Source organism: Tympanuchus pallidicinctus, unplaced genomic scaffold, assembly GCF_026119805.1.
Source record: "Tympanuchus pallidicinctus isolate F22 unplaced genomic scaffold, pur_lepc_1.0 scaffold7, whole genome shotgun sequence".
Taxonomy (NCBI): Eukaryota; Metazoa; Chordata; class Aves; order Galliformes; family Phasianidae; genus Tympanuchus; species Tympanuchus pallidicinctus.
The window spans coordinates 23,871,526-23,896,744 of record NW_026294791.1 but is presented as its reverse complement, the minus strand read 5'-3'; the positions used below and the strand labels follow the sequence as shown (position 1 = coordinate 23,896,744).

General features: G+C 40.9%; 3 protein-coding genes across 4 annotated transcripts; 2 read left to right on the top strand and 1 right to left on the bottom strand.

Annotated features, from left to right (window-relative positions):
* Nucleotides 1-215: 215 nt before the first annotated feature.
* On the top strand, nt 216-3,622 carry LOC128072427 (14 kDa phosphohistidine phosphatase-like). Its single transcript, XM_052666213.1, has 3 exons — nt 216-378; nt 621-745; nt 3,436-3,622. The coding sequence occupies exons 1-3, from the start codon at nt 249-251 to the stop codon at nt 3,526-3,528; spliced, it is 348 nt and encodes a 115-aa protein (XP_052522173.1). The 5' UTR covers nt 216-248; the 3' UTR covers nt 3,529-3,622.
* Nucleotides 3,623-5,549: 1,927 nt separating this feature from the next.
* On the bottom strand, nt 5,550-8,089 carry METTL18 (methyltransferase like 18). 2 transcript variants are annotated; one of them, XM_052666212.1, is made up of 2 exons: nt 7,791-8,089; nt 5,550-7,660 (listed from the first exon to the last, which is right to left on the bottom strand). In XM_052666212.1, exon 2 carries the CDS (start codon nt 7,493-7,495, stop codon nt 6,515-6,517), a length of 981 nt encoding a protein of 326 aa, XP_052522172.1. In that variant the 5' UTR covers nt 7,496-7,660; nt 7,791-8,089; the 3' UTR covers nt 5,550-6,514. The 2 variants fall into 2 exon arrangements, with proteins under 2 accessions (XP_052522172.1, XP_052522171.1); XM_052666211.1 differs by having other exon boundaries at nt 7,824-8,089.
* Nucleotides 8,090-8,542: 453 nt separating this feature from the next.
* Nucleotides 8,543-25,007, top strand: FIRRM (FIGNL1 interacting regulator of recombination and mitosis). Its single transcript, XM_052666214.1, has 23 exons — nt 8,543-8,582; nt 9,322-9,410; nt 10,332-10,436; nt 10,950-11,090; nt 12,023-12,185; nt 12,490-12,574; nt 13,076-13,214; nt 13,646-13,726; nt 14,350-14,414; nt 14,877-15,025; nt 15,942-16,050; nt 16,613-16,799; nt 17,473-17,555; nt 17,908-17,959; nt 18,297-18,386; nt 19,646-19,831; nt 20,490-20,612; nt 21,761-21,856; nt 22,097-22,210; nt 22,596-22,700; nt 23,035-23,115; nt 23,648-23,761; nt 24,075-25,007. Exons 1-23 carry the CDS (start codon nt 8,546-8,548, stop codon nt 24,258-24,260), a joined length of 2,580 nt encoding a protein of 859 aa, XP_052522174.1. The 5' UTR covers nt 8,543-8,545; the 3' UTR covers nt 24,261-25,007.
* The last annotated feature ends 212 nt before the right edge of the window (nt 25,008-25,219 follow it).

The window sequence follows — 25,219 nt, the reverse complement described above, 5'->3', positions numbered from 1 at the left end:
CATTCCTGGAGGTGCTCTGGGCAGCCAGAGCCCACGGCAGGAGTGGAGCTCAGTGATCTTTTAGATCCTTTCCAACCCCACCATTCTCCGGTTCTACGATGGCCTCTGCTTCGCTGATAGTTTTGTTTGTGGTACGCTTCGGAAACTTGCGTTAATAATGACGCGCTCGGGACGAGCCGCTGGGCGGTGCTACACGCTGCCGCCCCGCCCGCCGGACCCTACGTTCACTCCCGGGTTGCGGGGCTGCCATGGCGGCTGTGCGGGACGTGGAGATCGATCCTGATGGCACGTTCAAGTACATCCTGGTGCGGCTGCAGCGGCCTGGCGGCGGGGAGCAGCGCGACATCGTGCGCGGCACCAAGGCGGCCGAGTTCCACAGTGCGTGCCGGGCGGGAGCGGGGCTCTGAGGCGGGGAGCGCCGTGCGTCCCGGCTCCTCTCTCACCCGCCATTTCGAAGCGCCTCAAACCGCGTTTGTCCCGCTATGCTCGCCATACAGCCTTAATTACTGCTCGTGCCCGTCTCACAAGAGAAACCCCCCTTCGGCTCGGAGGGAAAACTGGTTGCGAATAGCTGGCAGTCCTAGTTATAGGGCTCTGATGGCTCTGTTCTCCTTGCACAGATCACATCTTTGAGAAAGTAAATCCTGAGATGGAGAAGCTGGGATACGAGTGCAAGTGCCTTGGAGGAGGGAAAATTGATCATAATAGCAAAGAGAAGAAAATTAGGGTGTTTGGGCTGTCTACAGTAAGTGCCTCTTGTATTCCTTTCCATCTCCGTTGTTCTGGAGGTTTTGTTTTGTAATAAGTAAGTGTGGTAACGAATCAGAGCATAAATGTTCCCTGGGAATCTTGCCTGGCTCCCCTGTGGGGAAAACACTGCTTTAAGGGCAGGAGACCAAAGCCAAAGGAGCAGATAATGTGGAATGATAGCTACAAACAAGGCTAAAAGTGGAAATCAGCATTTCCTGGCTCACAGACTTAGTGACAGAGGAGGAATAGCCTTGTTACAGCCACGGGGTCACGATTCAGCTGGAGTGTGATCTTTGGCTATGGAATCGTTGGCTGGCAGTTGACCAGCTGGGTTGTGAACAGTCTGTGTGTGTGAGAAGGGTGCACCCAGTGTGGGTGGGCTGGGTGTTCGGTGAGCAAAGGTACAGCTGTGCACAGATCTGTTTTTGTGAGAATAAAAGTGGCTCTGTGTGTGGGAACCTGAGCGTTTCTGTTCTGTGCAAGTTACTGAGTCTTCTCATAAAGAAACTTCAGTGGTAATTTCTTGAATTGAGGGAATGTACCATAGTCTGTTTCTTGTGTTGCTCTGTGATGCAGTATAGCTGCTTCTGTAGTAATGCTGTGAGCAAAGGTTCTTTGCTTTTAATGTAGATGAGAACAGAATAGTCATCGCTTTATATTAAAAAAAAAATTCAGCTGATTTCATAGAACTATTTCAAATCTGCTAACCTTAACCTGATAACACATTCAAGGCCTAGTCCCTATTGCTTAACTGTTGTTAAATGTTATTGTTGCTTTTGTTCTAAGATGACGAGAAGGAATGGTTTTAAAAGAAGGAAGGCACAGATTAGGTTTTAGGAAAAAGTTCTTCATGCAAAGGGTGACGAGGTGCTGGGACATGCTGCCCAGAGAAGCTATGGGTGCCCCATCCCTGGAAGTGCCCAAGGCCAGGCTGAATGGAGCAGCCTGATCTGTAGGGGTAACTGGCCCATTGGCAGGGATTGGAACTGGATGGGCTTTGTTGTCCCTTCCAACACAAGCCATTCCATGGTTCTCTGGTTCTGCTATCTCTGCATCTCTGGCTCTTCCATCCCAGCTGCTTGCTGTTTCTATGATTCTTTGACTCTTGCCAGCTGGAATCATGTGAAAAAACTCACCACTTTAGGATTTGTGCTAGGGAGAGAAGACAGTGGATAATACTTGCTCTACTCAAATCTCTTGATTGTGAATGCCTATCACCATTGCATTATTAGATGAGGTTCGACACCTGCCTTACTAATTTAGCTGCCAATTTACTGTTAGAAGTAGCAGTTAGCACTTGAAACACACTGCCAATGGAAAGTGCTTTTTTTTTTTTTTGTGATTCTTTTTGGTACCTTGAAACATACAGATGAGCACAAGATGAAAGCAGAGTTTTACTACCAGGCGGGCATCTGTTGAGTAGAGACCTGGAGATTTGAAAGACTTCCGCTGTAGGTCAGAAGTTGGTATAGAAATCATTTTGATGCTTTTCTTCACTTGGAGATTTGCTGTCAGGCTCTTAAAGAAGATTATCTTTTTTTTTTTATTTATTATGAAGACCAGAGAAACAGATTCTTTTAAAGTAGATGCTGTGTTGTTATTTGCAAAGCTGAATGGGGGGTCTTCAAAGCAGTTACCAAAGCAAGAGCGATCTGTAGAATTGTGATGTAAAATGAAAAGTATAAACCAGCAGTATTTTTTATATAGCTCCATTATCTGGTAGTTTGAAGAGGTTGATGCATTTTCTAATGCTTCAATTCAATTTGTGCAGCTTAAATGCTAGTTTACTTAAGCTGTTCCTTCAGAGATAGAGCCAGTGATGAATTATTGTGTTTTGTATGAATTGCTCAAGCAATCTTGAAGTTTTTTCAGTCTCCTGAGTTAAATGGGCTTCACTGAATATTACTGGAAAAAGGCAGTAAGGTGGAAATAACAGGTTTTTATCAGTAGACTGAAGTCTTTGACAAGTGACAACTTACTTGTAGTTCTGAAACAAGAAATCAAGATAAGTAACTTCAGGCAGTCAAAACGATGGAAGCGCACCTTCTATCACAACTCTTCAATTTCAGTGAAAGACTGAAACTGTGATAAATGATTTAAAGAGAGTTAAAAATGAGATAAGTCTGATGATGCTTTAGTTTGGAGTTGTAGTGCTGAAGATTGTTTGTGTATGAAATCATGCCAGAGAGATAACAAATAAAGACTTTGGTCCCTTTGGTGACTAGAATAGTACTCAGGTGTTCACACATGGCTTCCTGTTCTGTTTTCCTTCAGCTGAGCTGCAGCAGATGCTCGTAGGCTCATATGTTGATGTGGGTCAATACAGTCAGTAGTTTAAAAAGAACATTCAGTAAATAGAGTGGCTGAGGGATTGGGAGTGTTTTAAAGTAAGCTTTTTGTTAGAGAAATCGTGGTGTATAAAACGCATCCTGTTACTGGAGATGGACTCATTTATTTTCTGCAAATTGGGTTGGGGGAAATTGGAGATGATAATAGAAAAATGAAGTGCTGTACTGCAAGAGCAACTTTTTTTTTTTTTTTTAAGAACGTCCATTTATTTCTAATTTTTATTTGAGCTACTTGCAGTATCAAGCTGTAACTGAATAACTTGTGTTGACAGCAATTGAATGGTGCTGTGGAGTTGCTTTCTGCACTTGTCTAATAAACTCTTGCTCTTTCTTGCAGGGCTATGGAAAAGCAGATCATTCGGTGACTGTAGAGATACTGAAAAAAGTGTACACAGATTATGAAATTACATGGTCAGATGACAAGAAATAAATTGGCTATTTATGAATGTGACAAGCAGTTCAAATCTGGAAACTTTCTGTGAGTTGTGCTTCAATAAATAGAATGGAATGTATGTTATCATGAACCCGGAATACTGGACTCTCCTTTAATTTATAGTACAGTTAAATAATCCCCAGGTATCTCTTAATTTGCAGATCATTGCTTTGTGCAAAAAAAGAAAAAAAAAAACTTCAGAAAGTGATTGTATGCCTGGTACTCAGTAACCAAGAATAGCATGCATGTCACTAATCTGCAGCTTGAGCACTTCCCGCTTCTATTTTCCTCTGGGCTTTTTTTCCCCTAACATTCAGTGAAATAACTGTAACGGATGCTGTTTAGTTGGTGCCAGTATACAAAACTGATTTTTTTTTTTTTTATTTTTTTTGGCGTTGTCCTTTCCCAAAACCATCAGATGGTCTTCAGGAGGAAGTCATCAGCTAAGGGTAGCGCATGTTAAAATAAACAGGCTTTTAAATTTAATTTCCTGAAACACTTTATGACAGACTTTAATGTTTCTCACTACAGTACTTACGAGAAGGACATAGTTTATACAGGATTTCTTACTGCAGTGACTCTCAAAAAGTATGGGGATGGGGCAGGGGAGAAAAGGAGAGACTTGAGCTGAAAATTGAGTTGCCAGTTGACCTCTTTGTTTTGTAATAAAGAAATTGGGCTTGATACAATGGTTTACATTATAAAAAGGGGGCTTTCAGGGTCCTCTAAATTCTATTATTTTCTAATGTAATTTAACTTGGAAAAATGCTGATTGCTCTACCAATAAGAAGTCTTACAAGTAAGATGAAGATTTTTTTAATTCCACATCATGAAAAGAAGCAGGAAATTGGTCACAAGGGCGATGGTGATTTAGCAAGTAGAAAAGTCTTACTGGCTTTCCTGATCTAGGAACAACACTTTTACTGATGCTGAAACAGCAACAGAACAATGAGCTCACAAAATTAAGTGTTGAATTCTGCTTCCTCTCGGTGTGTCTGCTGACTTCTAAAAGCAGAATAGAACTCATCTGAAGTTATGGAAATCTCAATGCTGATTTCACCTGAGAAAAATATCCTATACTGATTCTCTTATCATTCTAAAATGGGAACTTAATTACAATGTGTTGGGTTTCCTTTTTTGTAGGTGTGCAATCACTGTGTGATTGTGGCTCTAGCAGTCTTTGCTTGAAATTCCTAAAAGATCTGATTCTGTATTTGCATGAAAACTGAGCTGCTTGAGCAATCTACAAATAAAATGAGGATGCTGAGCAAAGGAATGTTATTAAGCCTAAGACAGGGTGAATGATCAAGGAATATTTTCAAGAGGGAGCATTACAATTGTTTAGTGCCTTCTTTACTCACTGTAAATACACGAGATTCTTGTTCTTAACTATATTCATTGTCATAGGAAGTCAAGATTATTTTTTTTGTTGTTGCTTTAGGTACCATTCTCTGAAACAGCACCTAGCAGGTGGCCAGTCAGCGTGTGCCAGCAATGATTTGTCTTCAGGCTGAGGTATATAAAATAGCAAGTAGTAGCGGTGTTCCAACTTCCCATTTTTGACAAAGAACTGTTAACAGTATTTCACTGACCTGTGCCAGAGCTAAATCTTTTTTCCCCTGTTCACAGTCAGCATTTGTCTGTCTTTGGCAGGTTGCAGTGCAGTCACAGCCTTAGCATCAAGTGACTGCTTTTTTCCCTCTCTGCTATGAGAGAGCACTTCAGTAGTGTCCTAAGCATCCATTTAAGTAGTCTACTTATTTTTGTTCCATAAACAATTCTAGTTAAGACTCTTCAATGAAGTATGGGAAATCCTCTAGGCTATCTTAATAGCAACATGGTCAAAATAGGAACCTCGCAGTTGGCTTTCATACGCAGAAATGACAGGAACGTACGTAATACTATGTGACTGAAGTCACGATTGTAGTAATTCCTTTTCCATCTTCTCAGACAGTCTTTTCTGCCTCGACTTTATACAGTTTCCCTTTACCCAGCTTACTGTAATGGTTGACTATCTCTTAAGTTTTTATTTTTGCAAGGACACCCAAAGCATTATTGTCGCAGTAAAGCAGCGTGTGCTGACAAGAGGTAAGATTGATGTACCTGGTACAGTCATGTAATAGCTTTCTGTCCAAAATAATTATACAATGTTATTTTCTTTGTGAGTTGTTGGTGATTCCGCACACGTGGGACTGGATTTTGTAGTTCTCTAGTTTTGTTTGCAGTTTTTCTTACAGTAATTTCTTGAGCAACGTAGCCTTGTCCCACTGTGAGCATCTTCAGCCTAGGACGCAGAAGAGTGACTTGTAAGCAGACTGTTCTGAAAGTTTGCTGCCCTGCCCATCTGCTTAGAAGATTGAAGAGTTATGATAGTGTTCAGCAGTGCCCCCAGCAGCCTGAAATTACAGTAATGGAAGAAGGCAAGTTTGGAAAATGGGCCATAGCATGTGGGCAGTTAGTATCTGTGAAGGTTTTAGAAGAGGAAGTAGTACAGATGGTTAGAATACAACGATAAATACAATCACATCCCCCTCTGGTGGCAAAGCAGCAAAGCGCACAGGTATGCAGCTGATTCTGAAATTTGTTGCTGCAGTTAAATCATAGCTGAGATGGGAGCCTGGCCCTTAAGAACTACTTGCCCTATATTAGGGAGCTAAATGATCGCCCTCAGGCTGTGCTGGCACTGCCAAGGAATGTGAGAGGCAGACTGGGAACAGTGACTTGCTTTATTTTTAAACACATACAAGTAACAAAACGGGCTGAAGAGATGATACTTTATGCAGGACTATACTTCTCTACCAGAATCAGAAGAGTCCTTCACTTCCAGTCAAGCATCAGAATTTGTCAAAATATTTTCAATAGCTAGAAAAGAACAGCATTAATTCATCCATTTTGAATAACCCAGTAAAATTTAAAAATACATATGAGGATAAAAATATTTTGTCTTTATCAAGATAATTTTGGAGCACTGCTGGAATTCATGTTAAGTGGAGTCTTTAAAGGCTATTTCTAAAATAAAGCGCTTTAGCCCTTCCTCAACTTCTTTCACTATGCTGCTCTTAAACACCTTCCTCTCCTCGAGGAATTTTTCAAAGAGGTAGGTACCCCCACCGACCCCAAAATAATGCACTTTGCTTGCCAAATACACACGGCCATTTTTAGCCAACAGCTGAGCCAGCGTATCGTGCAAAGCACCGTAATAGTCGGGGTTATAGATGGTCTCAGACGTGAGAATTAGATCGTATTTTGAACAGGGCTTGCTGCTGCTTAACAGGAGCTGGCTGATTTCAGACCACCCTCCAGAGAAAAACCTGCACCTGGTGAGCTTATCAGGCAGGCACTCTGATTTCTTGCGCTTCTTTGAAGGAGGCTTAATATTCTTTCTGTCATCTTCGCTGTCAGCCTTACTGCCATCATTTATACAGTTAGCCACCACATTAGGCATGGTTATTTCCTCAATCACTGTGCTGTTGTAGTCCTGAAAGTGGACTTTCTCAGCATTTCCCCTTAAGGCGACTATTCCCAGCAGTCCAGCCCCGCACCCAAGATCCAGCACTGTCTTGTTGGCAAACTGGATTTTGGCTTCAGAAAGGAAATCCATCAGATCGTAGGTGCACTCCCAGATTTTCAGTCCTCCCTCATAGACTCCTGGGATGAGATCAGAGTGAGAAGAAACACTTTTCGACACAATATCTTCTTCATGGGTGCCATCTTGGCATGTCAGTTCCACGACAGACATATTTACATAGCACAGCCCTGATACTGTTTCCAGGACTTTATTTTCCAGTACCTTAGTGACATCTGCAGGGATATAGTGCTCCTTAGCAGCTTTGATGCAGACTTTTTTCTCTGGCAGCCTCGTCTCTGGGTGTTCATGTGTTGGAGAACAGGGCTCTGTCTCATTGTGAGCATTGGGCTCTTTGCTTTCATCTTCATCAGGAAAAAAATTAAATCGAAAATCCATTCTCAGGAATAACAGACTAGGAAGTCGCAGCCAGAAGTACTCATCTAAAAGCAGCGCTGATGTATTTCTCTTTTAGAGGATATTTTCAGGCACTTATCGCTGTGGAAACGAGCGCTCGGTGGGCAGCATACCCGCCGCTTTGCCAATGAATCAAGCGAACGATTCCTGCAAACAGAGCGAGTATTTTTACACAGTATCAAAGTGCCAGAACGTTAACGCCAGCAAACTGGTAGCAACATCCTAATTTTCTCTTTTTTTTAAAAGAGAGGAAAACTTCTAAACGCATTTTAAGCACCCGTTCCCCCCGGGGCCCGCTCCCTACACCCACCACAGGCTGCAGCGCTCAGTCCCCCTCCGCCTGGCACGCGTGGTTGGCCTTCCGCTTCCATATGCGCATGCGCACCGCTGGGAGACAAGGGGGTGTAGAATACGTACGCAGCGGCCCCGCGGCCGCAGAGGCTGCTGGGAACGCGGCGCCGAGTTGAGTTTTCCCGCCACCGCTGAGGGGAGCGGAGCGGAGCGCGTCGTGCCATGTCTCAGACCGACCCCGAGCTGCTCCTGCGGGAGCTGGGCGGCTGGGACTGGGAGCTGTGCCGCAGGGAGCTGCCCGCCGTCCTGCCCCGGCTCCTCATATCCTTCCTGAAGGGTGGGAGGGGGGCGGGACTGCGGTAGGGGGAGCCGGGGGAACCCACACGGGGTACCCTGAAATGGTGGGGCTGCCCCGCGCAGTTGAAGCATGTAAGCCTGTGGGTGGGTGTGGGGTTTTGCTGGAAGTGAGAGCTGAACTTCACCAAAATAAAGGCGAGAAATAGTGTGTGGCACCTGGAGAGCTTTTAGTAGTTGCCCCTGTTCCTTCCCATCCCCCAGAAAATTAAAAAAAAAACCGTAATCACGGCATACAAAGCATGCTCCCAGGACACAGAAGTGTTCTGATACGCTGAGCACCTGTGCTGGTTATGGAGCATCCCTTCGGTTTGTGGGATTCTGCTTCTGCTAATGCCTTAATACAATCTTACTGCAGATCCTGAGTTTCCTTAACGCTTCTACTCTATGTATCAAGAGTCCGAAGACTGGACTGAGCACATCCGTAAGTAGCAGCCGGCTGGTTGTCTTTATGCTAAGGCTTATTGTGTTGCACGTATAAGTTCTGCATGAGTTAATGAGCTCTGCTCTCACCTGTGACTTTTCTGTCATGGTCCTGACCAATCCTGCACCTTGTACGTTACAGGAATCACAAACACAGCTTCATAAAATCTCATAAGATGTGCATGTAAGGCTGTTTTTTCTTTGCCTCTATTTGTGATTTTTCGGCTCTTGAAAGGGGGAGGTGATGCTTTTTGTTGTGCTGGCTGTTATCTCACAGGTGGCCAAACCCTATCACCTACTTCTGTGATCAAAAAATATTGAGATGCAGCTGTTTAGGACTCTTGCTAACATTCACTGCTCAGCTGTGTGTCAGTGTTAGCCAGCACATCAAACTGTTGTAACTATCTGAGATTAAGAATATGGAAGTTTCCAGTTGTATCTAAGTGCCAGGTTATGGGTAAACAACTGTACTCAGCCTTCACATATATAGTCCAGTAGTATAGTATAGTCCAGTGTGATGCTGTTGCTGATGGTTCTGTGCATGTCGGAGCTATTATTATTAGTGTTTTTTTTTTCAGCTAACGTGACATACGTAATAAGTGACACGTTACATTTCTCTCAGAATCGGATGTCTGATCTGTTTCTGTTCCATGCAGTTCTTTTTTCCCTCTGTTCAGTACCTAGTACTTCTGATAATCACATGGTTTTCAATAATATTTTAGAAATGTTTTGCTTTGCAGGTGTTTTGAGGATCCTAACTGAAATGTTTTTGCCTCATATCAGCCTTGGAGATTTGGAAGAAACGTTTTTCTCTAAAGTATTACCTAAGGTATGCCACCTTCAATTGAATGTGACATTTTCTGTCAGTACAGTACTGAAAAGCTGCTTATAATGCATTGGTTCTTCTTTTGAGGGCTCTGCAAAGAATCATTACTTTGCATGCAAAGCTTGAAATAAATATTTGACTGTTAAAAGTTTAACAGTGTTGCTGGATTACTTCTGTGATTTTTACCATTCTATACAGTGGGGAGAGGATTGAATAGTGTCTTATTTTCTCTATTTAATAATAGAATTGCTTTTTTTTTTTCTTCTTTTTTTGAGAATGTTGGGCTTTGTATAGAGCAACCAAGGTGGGGAATTTTACTTTGAGGCCAGCTTTCATGATAAATAAGCTGAAGAACCCAATACTCCTATCACAAATAATTTTTGTCATATTTGTGAGTAATTTTGAATAAGCCTTTAGGCAATGTTGATCTAACATATGTTCTGTTTTTGATTAAATGGTATTTTGTGCTGTGGTTGTATTATATTCTTCAGTGCATGTATCTTAATGGTGTTAAAGTGGTGCTGAAATGCCAACTAAAGGTTCAGGCCTCATCTCGTATATTTTAGCAAGCCTGTAAAAATGCCCAGTTGATTTCCATTTCCTTTCCTGAGTGTCCTGTGGCAAATTTTAGAGATACAAGAAAAGTGGCTCATAGCATGCGTCTCCTGAACAAGGATTACCGTGCCATACCCTGCATTTACCTGGCAACTGTCTGTAATTTGGGAAGAATAGATGGTTTTCACATCTTGGTATATCGTTTTGTTACAATTTTTGTTCTAGAAAGCATCGTTTTCTCCTGTGAGTTGTCTTGGTAGTCTCTGACTCCTGTCCAAGGGAGCGCGCAGATATAGAAGGGTGTTGCTATTTATTATGTGCATGTTTATAAATAAAATATTTAAACTATGTGAATTTTTTTCCTGACAGACTCTACGGTTATATGATAAATTGATGTATCAACTCTCCAGTGAAGCCAAAGGATTAACTGACCAGAATACAGAGTTACGCAGTACTGTAAGGGATCTTTTACAGGCAAGTCCATTATGCTTAGGTTTTACCTAATAAATTAACTGGGTTTTTTTGAGTGCTATCTGCTAACTAGCTGGCAAAAATGTAATCCAAACATCACTGCAATTGAAGTTCAGTTAAAATTTTATGAATTATTTGACTGTGTTTAGCCTGTGATGTTGATCAGAACGTAAAGAAAATATCAAATTCTGCATAGTTTCTAATGCAAATTGAGTGTTATTCTCCATATTTAAAGACTAAATGTGGCAATTATTATTACAGCCATTTAGGAGTTAAGATGTTTTCAAAGTAGAGAACAGTAGCAAAAAAGAAGTGGGGAGTGGTATCAGAAAAAGCATTGAATTTGTTGATATTTTGTAGACCTATATTTGTCTTTAATAAACTACTTATTGATGCAAATAGTGGTGAACTTTGAATGTCATAAAATCTAGGAGCAATTCTGCTAAGAAAAAATGCTTCTGAAGTTTGTACAGGAGTTGGAAAGCATTAATTATGGTTGTTTCTTCTTGATTTAAGACTGTAGTGCAACTCCTGGAAACTCTGACCAGTTGTGTACGATACATCTGTACACTGCAAGACTGTGTGCCCTTGGAGAGTATCCGCACCCTTCCATCGTCTGTTCTTTATGTAATAAAGAACACATTTACACACTGCAAGGTAGGCCTGTGTTAGAAGGAGAAAAATTGTCTGACTGATTGTTTTCTGGGAGATGATCCCTTTATAAGAAGATCCAGTTTTAAAATAATGTTGCTGTAGGAGTTATTTCTATTGCTATTTAATCATTTACAGCATGTACAAGTACAAAAGTTATTTTTCATCTGTCTGCCCACCAATTTGTACCTGGTAGTGGCAGGCATAGGCCCTCCTATTTCCAAATTTTGCATCAGTGTCAGTTGAACAGTTGAACATAAGCTCTGCTTAGAATGTAGGCTGTGATATCTGTGCACTTCTGATAGCTGCAGGAGTTTTCAGAGCTACAAAGGGTGATGAAAGTGGTGCTGCTTGTCTTATTTATATGCGTGTTCCAAAGTGGATTGGAAGTTGAAATGAAAACCCTCTTATTAGTTACAAGGAGTAACATGTATCAGTTTTTAGATGCAACAGTAATTCCCACTTAAACAGTCAATATGAAATGAGGTTATTGTAAGGACACAACAACTTTTGGTGAGCCTTCACTTTCACCGTTCACTTTTTGTTTCTTAGCAGACGATTTACAGCCAGATTTGAACTCAGGTGCCATACCTTTTATGTAACAATTTTAATTCTGAAGTTCTGGGAAATGTTTGGAATGCTGCTTTCTTTGTTCTACAGCTATACTGTTGTGTTCAGAAATATGATCTGAGATTTATGAATCAAATGCTAATCCAAAGCCAACTGAACTCACCAGAGCTGGACAGACTTCACTAGCTGTTGATTAGGCTGTGCAGGTGAATAGCATTTCATATTTAGCAAGCAGGTGTTGGTATCAGAAACTACAGATCTAGCTGAGTATTGAGTAGAAGCATGTACATCTATGCTTTGTTCTTTTTGAAAGGTCAGTCTGTGATTCCTGAACTTTTTTTTAACCTTGTCTTCCCCATTTCCTATAGGATAGCGAATCAGTGTACTGTGGGCATCTGCACTTGATTTCTGACCTCCTGCAAGCTGTGTTCAAGGAAACTTATTCTCTTCAGAAACAGCTGATGGAACTGTTTGATCAGATTTCTGTGGGGTCTGCATCTACTGAAGATGACATCACAGATATGGTGTCAGGTACAAGTGGATCTAAAGGTTGTTAGTTTTGCTCAGTCTTTTTTTTCTTTTTTCTCTATGGAAAGAATGTTTGAATCTTTAAGCGTGGTTCTGAGTTCAATTCCTGCAATCCTGACCAGCCCTTCGGAAGGCAGCATTTTGCTGCTTGAAACCCTGTGTGTGAGATGGGAAATGTTGAATGTGTTTGCTTGAAAGGGACAGCCCTAAGAACTGAGCCATTCTCCTGATTCAGCGTCAATGCGGTGCTGTCTGTGAAATTATGACTGCTTGAATTCAGTTGTTGCTATTCTTATTTCCTGCGTAGTAATTCACACCGTGCTGGAGATCTGCTCTGTCATTTCCAATATGGACCACGCTCTTCATGCCAATACATGGAAGTTCATAATCAAGTATGTCTAAAAAATCCTGAATTTTATTGCTATCTGAGCCATAATTCTACATAACCAGAGTTTCACTAGCTTCGTGTTCAGAGTTTCGAGTGAAATGGAGATTAGAGAACTCAATTTCTTTGAAAATTTAGCTAGTAAGTAGAATTCAATGCACCGTCAGTGAAAACAAGCATCATCCATGAAGAAGTGATAGAAGCTTGACTTGAGCACCTGAAAAAGCTTTGTTGAATAAATAGTCTTAAGAGTTCTGATGTGCAGTTTTGTAGATGTTTCTAACTTAAACTGTGCTGTCTTGTGCTTTCAGCCTACCTGCCCTCTGTGCTTCTGTCACGGTTACGAAGAGGGCAATTTTCTCTCAGTCTGTTTCTCTTCAACGTGAATATTGCACAAATTAATGTGGTATAAATCGGCTCAAATAGAAGAATTAGTTGTTTGGATTTGTTCTACTTTAGTGCGTGATCACTTGTGCCAATTAAACATCTCATTATGTTCCTCTTTTAGGCAAAGCCTGAAGCACCATTCTCTGCTGCAGTGCCATCTGAAACACAGTGACATCCTCAGCGGTCTGTGCAACGATACTCTGCTTTCTTTTCACTCCAGTTTACAACTAGCTGAGGAAATGAAGATGTCTGACATTCAGGTGAATTAAAAAGCTTCCAAAGCTGCCACTGAGCTTCTGCAAGATAAATTCACTGTGCCTGGGGTATTATTTTTTTAAATGTTCTTTTTAGCTCATGTGTGGTGGGCAGAATACCTTGTTCTTTTGAAAGTGTGTGCAAATCAGGCCACTTGACTTCATTTGTATTGGCACTGGAAATGAATTTCCACCATTTTCTATGGGAGTTTTGTTTATTTCCTAAACTGATGAAATCCCAAGGTGAACCAAAAGATAGCATTTCAGTTCTGAATATTGATATGAAAATGTGGAGGATTTCTAAAGTTTGTCTCCCACTGCTGCTGAGATTGCAGGGATTCAAGTATGAAATGGGTTTTGAGTGCTGCTAGCAATTTAAATTTCCTCTGAATCCTGTTAGTCTGTATTTGAAGTTTTAGACCTGCTCTTTTGGACAGGGTGGCACTGACCTCAGGCTATTCCAGAAGACTGTCAAACTGTGCAGATTCTTTGCCAATTCCCTGGTATACTACACCAAGGTAGGTTTGATTATTTGAATTCTCTGGTGGTGTCAGATTGAAGCCAGCGTACTTTAACATGCAGCACAGTCTAATGGTCTGGATGCAGTGTTAATAGTTAGAAATGCCACTGTATGATACCAATTCTGACACAAATTTCCTCCCCTCTTAGTTGCTATGTTTAAGTTTCCTCATTAGTAGAAAGGATGCTGTAAACCGACCCATTTTTAGAAAGTATGTGAGATAATTTTGCTCTCTAGGAGAAGCAGTGGTGGTGTGTTCTGCATCCACTTTGTCCCATGGGGTAAGAGTGGGAGTTTGATTTCTAGCATTCTGACTGAATGAGACAGCCTTACAGTGTATGTCAGAGCACTTAACGTGTGGCTGTTGCAACTTTCTTACTATTTTTGTAAAAACAAGTCTAGAAATGTTACTATTTTCAGTAAATTATATATATGTGCATGGTAATTAGACAATAAGCCATTCCTGGGATGGTCCTGTACTTGTTTTGTGCTGTGGATTGTTAGAACTTGATCTGTTTTTGCATGCTTAGTATTCACACACTAATATAGCAGAACAGAAAGAGAACATTTAATTGTGTGTTCTATAGTTTAAGTACCTTTCAAAATTAATGACTTTTGCAGGAATTTCTTCCTTTCCTGTCTGACTTATGCTCACAGTTGCATCAACTGTTCCTTCAGATATACAGGTAAGTGAAATTCAGAGCATATAGGATTTTTTTCCCAGCTTTACTGTCATGCTTTCAATCTCTTAAAAGCTCCCAGTGGGACTCCGGTTCTACCTAAAGCAAAAGCTTTTATCAATGTGATGCTTGTAAGTATTTCCTTCCCTAATCTGTAAGCAGCTTATTGTTTTTCTTTCAAAAGTTTTGCTCTGTTTGTTGCATTGTCTGTATTTCTAATGTGTTACACATTTTAAAACTCACAGAACGTAAAGTTTTCTTTGCAGTGTTCAGAACAGTGCTGAGTTTTGGGATGAAAGACTAAATACAAAGTTGTAACTCTCAGGCTGTAATAGATATTAAAAAATGAGGAGTCCTTTCTCTCATTTATATAGCAGTTTAAGAGAGAGAGCACGAGTTGGCTTTTCTGTAGTTGTTTTGAAAAGTAATGCCACTGAGAATGTTTGGGTTTTTTTCTTCTTTCCTCAGCAAATTTCCTCCCAGTCTTTATGCTCCAGCGATCTCAGAGGTACATCAAGATGAAATATCGCGGGTTTTTCTTGTGGCTCTAGATCCTCTCGTCAGTCAGCTTCTTCCCTTTAGCCCTTTCATGGAGCAAGTGCTAAGGGACCCTTCAGGTGTGTTTAAAACACAGCTACCATCAGTGCAGTGCTATGCAGCCATGTGTAAGGGGCCAGAATTTGTATGGTGACATTCTGGACCACATTCTGTACTGGCTTGCTTGCACTGTTTCTTTTGTTGTTATTCTGTTATAGTCAGCTGAATGCTAATTCAAATGAATTGCATAGAAGTTCACATTGCTGTTGAATGCCTGTTTTCCAAAGTGCTCACAATGACTTTGCAATCAATTTGGTTAACAAATCCTATTAATTGTGCTGTTTCGCACGATTTCATTCCATATTTGCCACTAACATTTAAAGCACAATAACCATTTTATGCTGTGCTGTTGATTGAGGCAGATATTTCTCCTGATACTTTTTTTTTTTCTGTGAAAAACAAAATGTCTTCAAAATGGAAGATGCTTATCTTTGTCATAACCACCTTTAACATTTCTGTACTGACCTACGTGTTATAATTCTGGATAGCTGTGCAACATTGTGAGAGTTATGATGTGAGCATCAGTTGCTCCTTCTCTCTGTGTAGGCTGGGTGGGCTTGCTTCTCTCCCACGTGTGTGCTGTGGTCTTGTGGTTATCATGACACACTCAGGAGAAAACTTTGGGCACTCGGTGTCTCATCCAGTGCTGTCAAGGGGATAGGAAGCACAAGGCACATGGATTGTAACTCTTTGCAGCAGTACTACAGTATTTTAGCTTTTAATGGATAAAGGATATTGCATTTATTTTTCACTTCAAACACAATTAAACATTGTTTTTATTCTGAGTGTGTCTCAGTGTGTGACTTTGGATTGTTTTACTGAGAACTTCTTTGTATCACCAGTTCTTCATCTTCTGTCAGTTGCTTAAAAGCTAGTTTCAGCACCATATATATTTACCAGAGTGATTAATAGCACATTTCAAAACCAATTCTCCAGGTCTTCCTGCTGAGCAGCAGCTGCCCCAGTGTCTCCTTCTGATTACCATCATGGACAAGCTGTCTTCTCAGCCTGAAGAAGTACAGACTCTCTGGAACACAGGAAAACGGTACCGAAAATATTTTCACTGTAGTTCCTCACTAGAGGGATCAGTGTGTGCAGGCAGTGGGGCTCAGTTGTTAGGGTTTCTCTCACAGATTTGTGAAGTTTGACATCCTTACACTGGGAAAAACAAGACTTGGTGTTCTGCTTCAGGGCTGAAGAGTACAGATCAGAAACATGATGATCGTTGTCATCCTTTTCAACACAGGCCATTCCATGGTTCTGTGAATATCTTTGTTATTTCAAGAAAGGGATGATATTTAGACTACGTCTAGAGTGAAGAAAGAGATATGTATATAATGTTGACACTTTGCTAAGTTAAAATCTTGCATTTTTACGCCTGAATGCTCTAATAGTCTTTGTAAATAGTGCTTGTGAAAGAGGAAGGTAGTCAGAAATACAAATCTAGCATATAAATAAAGCGCTGAAGTTACTGCCATAGTTTCTAGTTGAAGACAAAGCTTCTGTAGTAGAGATGGTGTTCGCAGGATTTGGGGCTTGCCTACCTGTAACACAACTGTTATCGTTTTTCTTCCTTCCCCTCTTCCTCCTCACTCCCCCACCCCCAGCCTGTCTTTTCTCTCAGCTCTTTTCCAGAATTTCCAGCAATGTTTTGCCGAGCTTTCTCTCCCTGTTTGTTTGCCAGAAGTGATCAGTACAGGACAGCCAACAGTCCCCATCACCCTGTACCACTATGTCTGTGTCCATCTGTGCTCCTTCATTGCTTCCACACTCCCATCACAATTTCCTCATGTGGTAAGACTGATGTTGTTTATCATCTTTTCAGCTGTTCTGATGCAAAAATAATATTTTTAAAATAATGAGTTATGCCTAATGGTGCAGCTGAAGAAATGATTATCAAGTGCTTTGACTTACTCTTCAAAACGCAGAGGTGCAGTTACACACAAAATGTTACCTGTGAGGAAAGGGGAAAATCAAGCTGCATACAAGTTCTTGTGGAACCTGAGTGTGTTGGAAATTCTTGTTCTCTTCCCACGGGGATACTGAGTTGTTAAGAAAACTTCACTGCTTTCACTTATGAGGGAAGGATTGATTTGTGTTTAAGTAAAGCACCAATAAAACTGGCAAAAAATAGTCCAGTTGTTTAAATGTGAATATATGTCTGTATACACACACGCGCGCACACACACAGAGCAATTGCCTTGGAAAGAGGAGATGTGCATCATGAAATACTTTGAGAAGTGGAGCACCTTTAGCTCTTTGTAATGAATGTATGCACATATTCCAAGTTTGCAAAACTAAAGCTGCTGGGTTAATATTGTGGCTGAGTAGAAAGCGTGAGGATCAGCTGTTAAAACATTTCAAATTGGATGAGCTGAGAATCCTACTGTGCTAATTAATGGAGTAATAGTAGTAGTAGGCTTGCAGTTTGTTTCTGCTTGAATTTAGATGAGCATTTTTTCCTCAGGAGCACGCTCTGCTGGATGCTGTGCTGGGTTCTAGTATGATCACATCCCTGCTAGCAATGGACTCATGGTGCTTCCTTGCTCGGTAAGAGATTCTTATTACAAATCAAGCAGGATTCCATAGATCCAGTTAGTTCTGTTACATGAGAGAGAATTTTAAGACAAACTTGTCCCAGCATTGAATTATTTTCAAATATAGAAGCAATTTGACAATTAGGAATAGAAATAGCACAGCCATTTTTACTTTCATTCAAGGAGAACATAATTCTGTTTGATTGCTTTCTGGAGCAGTTCTCAAGTAAATTTTATCTGTGCTTAAATGTGTTAGGGGAAATGGCCATCTCTGAGACAAGGTGTATGATATTTAATTTGTACAAGTGTAGGAAACACAGACTCATCTGTACTTCCATATAACTTTCCTCTTTTTCACATTTCAGGTATGGAACAGCTGAACTGTGTGCTCACCACTGTATGGTGATTGCTCACTTGGTAAGAATCAGTGATGTTTGGAATTCAGCACCGTTTCTGATCCTGGTTCTACTGCAAGTTTCTAAATCACCAAAGATGAGAGTTTAATGGTTCTTATCCAAATCCAGAACGGAGATGACTTTAATTCCTCATATTGGGCTAACAACTAGCAAAACAGTACTGTGAAAATACAAAGCCGTCTAGCTAGTATTCCTGACATGTCCTGCGTTGTCTTATGTAGTGTTACTGTTGTCATCTCACATAACAGTTCTTGGAACATTCAGTACAGAATTCATTTTCTGAGTGGTGATTTTTTTCCTTAATTTAATTAGATTCATTTCCTATTTTCCTAATCCAGATAAAGTCGTGGCCCAATGAGTGTCATCAGGTCTCAGTCTTGGGTGTTCTGCTGAAGCGCATGCTGTTCTTGATGGCTCCAGATCATCAGGCAAGTACAGCACCAGCTGTGCCTTTAATAAACAGCTTTGAATCAGAGCCCTGTGTCCAAAGTATCTTCCTCCTGTCCTTCAGAAATGTCTGGATGTTGAGTGCCCACTAGTGTAAATTTGTTAGTGTTAGATCCTAATTAGTGCAGATGTGCTCTTCAAAGCAAGGCAGGCATGTACACTTCTCTATAGTGACACACAGTAGTGTGTCAGTGAAGTCCTTTCTTGAAGTATGGAAAGAGCACATCTCCCTAATTTACTGAAACTGTATTTCTATCACTGAAATTGTACAAGGTACATAAAATCTAATTTGTAGTCATCACTTGTATTCATTTAATAGAGATTATGATGAAGAATCATACTGCAATATGTAACTAATACCAAGAAAATCAACATAGTAAAAAGAGTATTAAAGTAATTTCAATACTTGGGAATACACGTCTAGCTTTTCTTTATATATACTTGTGTAGATAGATTGCATCAGCTGCATGGGGTGACAGTAGTGGCTGATCATCTGTTCAATCACTGTGTCGCTTGTGAAAACACAAGTAGGCTCAAATTTTGTTGCAAAGTAGTCTAGAGTAAGAAGAATAGCAGTCTGCAGAAGCAGGCTCTTGAGGATCATCATGGCAAATGTTCAGACTCTTCCTAATGCCTACATGGATGTCAGCAGAACTGACTCATTATTAATAAGGAGACTGATTACTGCAAGCAAACCTATTGGTGTACTGCTCTTCAGGAATGAAAGTTTCTCAAGTTCTCTGATATAATCTGTTGGGATGGTTTGGGGGTTGATTTAGCAAGGTGATGCACATTTATGATCCTTCATCTCTTTCTTCTAATATCTGGGGCCATTGCTTCAAGTAGCTGAGAGCATAAATAGCTTAATGGTTCTGATGTCCTACTTCTGGCAGGGAGGTGGCAGTTCTGTATTTTGTTGTTGGGTTTTTTGTTTGTTTTCTGTTTACTGAACAAATGGATTTTCTTGAAAACTATTTCATGTAAAACTTTCTAATATAACATTTATAAAGCAAATAGGAAGTGTTTTCCTATGCCTGGTCTAGTATTAAATGGAGGTTGGTGGCCCTGCATGTGACAGGGGGGTTGGAGATTCATGATCCCTGAGGTCCCTTCCATTCTGTGATTCTGTGATTTTCTTTTCCTTGTTGGCTTCACAGCTTGTTGAGTTATTCATTTCTTTTCTGGTCCCATTAGTTCATATTATTTTATGAACGAATGAATTTATTATTTTTATTTACAGGTGGAATTTGCTCACACGTTTCTCCCGGAAGAAGTGGAAAACTTGGCTGTGTGGCAGCATGTGTCCCTCAGAGCCCTCAACCCTGATCTTGGGAAGCGAGTGGTGCGGGAGCTCTGCATGGCAGCGCTGGCGCAGTGCAGGCGGTGGCTGAGCAGCAGGCATGCCTGGGGAGAGCTCCAACCTGTGGTAAAGGAGATTTGGTTCTCTTTGTGAAAGCATATGAACTCTGTACTACCTGATCATGAAGAAGCTGTGGCTGTTGCCTCAGTTTTTTTCTTCTATCTACTGCACAGCTTTTTTTCTATACCTCGTCAGCAAATGCATCATCAAGAACACTAATGTTAATGTTTCTTACAGTGTGCAATGCCTTGGGGGGCCTTTACTCTGAGGGTGATAGTGGAGATCTTTATGTTTATTTGTTACTCCAGTTGCTTTTTGCTCTCTAGATGAGCAGATGTGCTTTTCTTTACAATATCCAGTTTATATCATATTATAAGACTACTGAAGTCTGGATGGTTTTGTGTGGAATCAAATCTGAAAGGTGTTCACTGGTCTCCCTGGCAAAAGCAGGGAGTGGGAGAACCCAGAAGGTTCCACGTGAAGTACCGGCTGCCAGCTTCCTCCTGGCAGTGCAGCTAACAGTTGTAGCACCATCTGAGATCCCACAGAAGTTACGGATGGTTCTCCTCACTTTGGAAGCTTTACTGGCCATGGGGTTGGTGGATTAGCTGTGCTGTACAGCTGTGGCACAGCCCATTAGGCTTCTTGCCATCTGGAGTCATTATAGATACTTAATGTGAACCTGGGGTTTTTGTTTTACTTATACAACATTTTTTCCTACTAGAATGTTGCCTTTTCTGTCTTGCTGGTTACCTGCAATTTTTCTGGTGATGCTTTGGAGGCAGAACTTCGGACATCTATTTTGGGAGTGCTTGGTCAGTTCTGGACATTCCTTCAGGCTAAGCAGGTGAGAGGATTTACTGCTCTGACAGTGAAAACATGATGTCTGTGGGAGGCTGCTGCTGTTACAGCATGTCTGTTACTAAGTTGTTTTACTTGGGTCAGACCATTTCTGTAAAGCACAATTCTGTTGTCAGGTGGCTTGTCTAATAGATAGGCTTGTGCTAGGAAATGGAGTTTGAGTTTCCCCAAATGCATGGCTCCTTCTTACTGTGTCTGTCACTCAGTGCCAGACTTGCTTAACAAGAAGTCTGAAATACCTCATTCTGATTCATCTCAATTACGTATTTGGCCTATGTTAAATGTCTATTAGAAAGTGAACAAAACCCATGGTGACACTGGTTAGCACAGGAAAGACTACAGAGCTAGTAACTTTCCTCTCATATTTGAGAACAGGGGTAAGGTGATCTCCTCCTTGTGACTATATACCCAATCATTCATGTCTGCAGTTGGAGTCAAGCAAAAAAAAGGAATTATCACAGTTACTACTCCAGATTAAAACAAAACAAAAACAAAAACAAAAAACCCAAAGGAAAGGAGTTGAGAGGAGTCAGCAATGTGCCCTTGAGAAAAAGAAGGCTGATAATAGCCTGGACTGCCTCTTGGGCGGGGAGTGTTGCTAGCAGGCTGGGGGAGGCAATATCCTTCCCCTCCTCTCAGCACTGGTGAGGCCACTCCTGAAGCTGCACTCCCAAGACCAAGAGAGAGATGGAATTCCTGGAGAGTGTCCAGTGAAGTGCCACAGAGGTGATCAAGGGACTGGAGTGTGTGTCCTGTGAGGAGAAGCTCAGGGAGCTGGAACTGTTCAGACTACAGATGAAAGTTTTTGGGAAGATCTTATCAATGTACATGAATATTGGAAGGGAGGGTGTGAAGAGCCACGCTCTTTATTTTGCTTATATTGGTGAGTGGAGCAAGGAAAAGGGGTTTAAGAAAGATCATTAATAAAAATCTGAGGAAAGGATCTTAAAAAATACAACTACTTAGAAATATGTATTTGTATTTCTATCTCAATCTTCTCTGCTGCTTATGATGTATTGCTTTAAGTGTGTAATTAGGCTAAGAATTTTAGGATGCTACTGCAAATACTTTAGGTAGTTATTCCATAAACTGAAATACACTGATAATGCATTTGCACCTTGTGATCTGTTGAAGGTCTCAGATGAACCATGTCTCCAGCAGATGTTGTGTTTATTACTTCAGCTTCTGGAGTTTTTCATCCAGGCATTAGATGCTCAACTAATTAGCCAGGTAAAGAAAACAACCAAAAATTACGAGCAATGTGCTTCATGAAAAGCTTGTTCTTTGTGATTTAATGACATCCCAAAGTTATCTCATGGATTGGTCTTTATCCGTGCTAGTTTTCCTCAAGCAATAGCACACCTTCTTTTGTTTTCAGTCCCACTTCATAAAATCAACATCCTCAGATTCAATGATTACACAGAGCAGCATTCATCTGTTATTCTGTTTGCTGGGCTTTGTTTCCTGCAGGTATTTTCCCTGCTGTCTTCCCTTCTCCGGATGGATCCCCCCGATCACGTTCGTCAAGCAATGCTGGATTTTCTCTCTTCTGTGGGGAAGGTGTTTATACCACCAGAAGTACAGGTAATAATAACTGGTTTTACTTAGTCTTTAGACTTCAGCAAAAAGATTTCGACTATTGAAATATAAAAGATTGAGTTAAATACATACAGATGTGCCACGACTTAATCATCTTGGAGATTCATTTTTCATTGGCACCCCGAGTGCATGTAAGATGCTTGGTTTATTTATTTGCTCATTGCTTCTCACCGGTTAGAAAGGGCTGATGTCTGAGCCCCTAAGAAAGCATTTCACCTCCCTTACAGAAATGTGTTGCCAAACAGAGCAGTAGCACTCTCACATTTCATGAACCTGTGCCTTGAGTGTAGACCAATCCTTTAATAAATCAATCATTCTGGTAAGATACAATTAACTGCTAGTAATTGATAGATATTTGGTCTTTTTCCAGAGGCAAGTTGTACCCCAGCTGTCCTGTTTGTTTGCTTCTCTGCTAGCTGACCAAACCTGGTTGATTCACCAGCGTGCACTGGAGGCATTCAGACGCTTTGCAGAGGTAAGAACAGCAGAACTCTGGATCTAATAGCTTTGGTCATACAGGGATTGTTGTGTCTTAAATGTTTGCTGCTCTTCACTGAAAATGCAGGATTTTAGTTACAAATGCTATTGCACATAGGTCAAACTCCTCATGTAGTTACATGTGATTTCAGGAGCTAGAAGTGAATGAAAATGAACTGTTGGTTGCTTAGATTGATTGCAACAAGGAAGGTTGTTTAAAATACTTTGTCACCAGACAATTCTTCTGATATTGTCACGGAAACGTTTTTCTTTGTGTATTTCTTTCTTAATACTTAAACTACTAAAGATCTATTACCCAACATTTCTGACAGGAAACAATCCATGAAGATGTTGTTCCTCAGTGCCTTGATTCTGAAGAAATTAAGAATAAAGTTGTTAATTTTATGGCTAAGGTATGTTGTTGAATCAGCTTACTGCTTTTTTAGTTGATGTTGCACATATCCATGATTTATGAGCCTGGCTTCGCTGCCACACTCCTGTAGGTTTTGGCTATGACTGTGTCCATGCCATCATCTACAGGCAGATTAAATAGCCAAGTGTAAGTTAATGAATTGTCCTGTTAAACTGTGATCTGGTTGAATTTTTCTATTTGCTTAAATCATGAGGATTAACAAATGCTATTTCTATGCATGCTGTTCTTCCAGTACTTCTCCATTTTGATTTCAAATGCTTTGTGTTTCCCTCAAGAAAAAAAAGAATAAATGGCAAAGTTGCAGTTGTTGTTGTGGGCAGATAAGGTGTCTATGAAAAAAGACAGTGATTTCATCACACTGTGTTATTTCCTTCTTTCTTTTTTTCTTGGACCAGCTTCTATAAACTCTCACACATTCGGATTATTTCCCTAATTGTTCTGGTACTTATTAGAACTGCTGAAGGCTGGTAATGACTTCTTGTTTGTTACCTCTCCTGTGGCTTTCTCCCTAGGTAAGGCAAGGCGAAGAGACAACAGAAGCACGTATAGAACGCCTGAAACAAGAAAGGATTACCTGTGGTGCACATTTTATGAAAATGGTTGGAGAACTGGAGTCAACAGGAGAGGTATGTGTACTTCTTTGAACTGCCTTGCCTCTATTGTAGATTTCTGCAATTTTCTGGGGAAATGAGGAAGTATCTGAAGAGGTTCAAGTCAGCCTTTGCTGTCTTCCGTGTTCTAGGAACAAAAGGCTGTGTGCAGTCCTGGACCTCAGTATTACAGCTGCATGCTCTGTTCTGCCTGTCAGCCAGAAAGAACTTGCATGAGACAAGGGAGTCTCATGCAGCTTTCCACTCTGTGAGGGTTTCTTGCATTTGGGTGGGTTCTGATCACATCTAGAAGGGATTAGAGATGTCTAATGCTTACTTAAATTTGCAGCCTCTGGCAAAACGAGCGTGTCACCCCCCGTCTGAGGAGCAGTACAAGTCAGCAGTAGGCACAATGGAGGGGGCAGTGGAGGCCGTGAAGCTGCTGCTGCAGAAAGGATCACCCCCTGCATGGGTTGCAGTGAAACTGGAGGCTCTACATACAGCTATAGCCATCCTCAGAGACAGCATACGGTAAGGTGGTAATGGGGTGTGAGAGATGCTGAAGCCTTTCAGCTCTCTGTTGTGAGGGAACTGATGCTTTGTTTGTACCATGGCTGCTGGAGAAGAAAAAAACTGTGACATGAGGTGACGCTCTGCTGCACTGCTAAGTCTTGGTTAATATCCCCAAATGAACTGAGGCCCATCTTTCATACCTGCTGTCTGGATGAGCAGTATGTTTCAATGGACATCTCTGTGCTGACTTTTGTACACTGCTGCTGTCTAAGTTAGTCATCTTAAGCTCTGCTGTGATGATAAACGTTTCATGAAATTTTATTTTGAATATTGCTATGTTTGAATGTGTTGTGAAAATAACAGTTACCATTGTTCCTGTCACACAGGGGATGAGCAGTAGGTGCTGTGTGTTAATATTTTAAAGTACACTTAAAAAATAACAACATAAGGCTCTGTGCTGTTCTCTGAACACTGTTGGTTCCACTCCAGACTAGGGTCATCTTTTAAAAATAATCTTTATTCATCACAGTTAAGAGCAGAATAAATGTGGCGCTTAAATGGTTTGCGTTGAACAGTCCTTCACCGTGCATTTCCTAGCACCTTTTATGCAATTCATGGAAAGAGTTTTATAAACAGAAATAAATATGTTGTACAGATTAATTTTAAAATCATCTTACAGCTAAAATGTTACAAGGATCAATTTCTAAGGGCTTTCTTGCCAGGAAAAAAAAAAAAGCAACAAAAATAACAAGCCCAATAAACGGGTAAATCAGAATAATTTTCATTTATTGTCATCAGAGCAGAGATGAGTTTTGCTTGCACCACCACTCAGCCTCCATCAGCATGTCAGCACCAATGCACCCATCCTGCTGTTCCTCTCTCCAGCAGCATGGCACACACCACAGCTGGGCCTATTGTTCGAGTGCAGGCCTCACCCCCCTGCATTTTTTGGCACAGATTGGAAAGGAGCATCCATGAGAA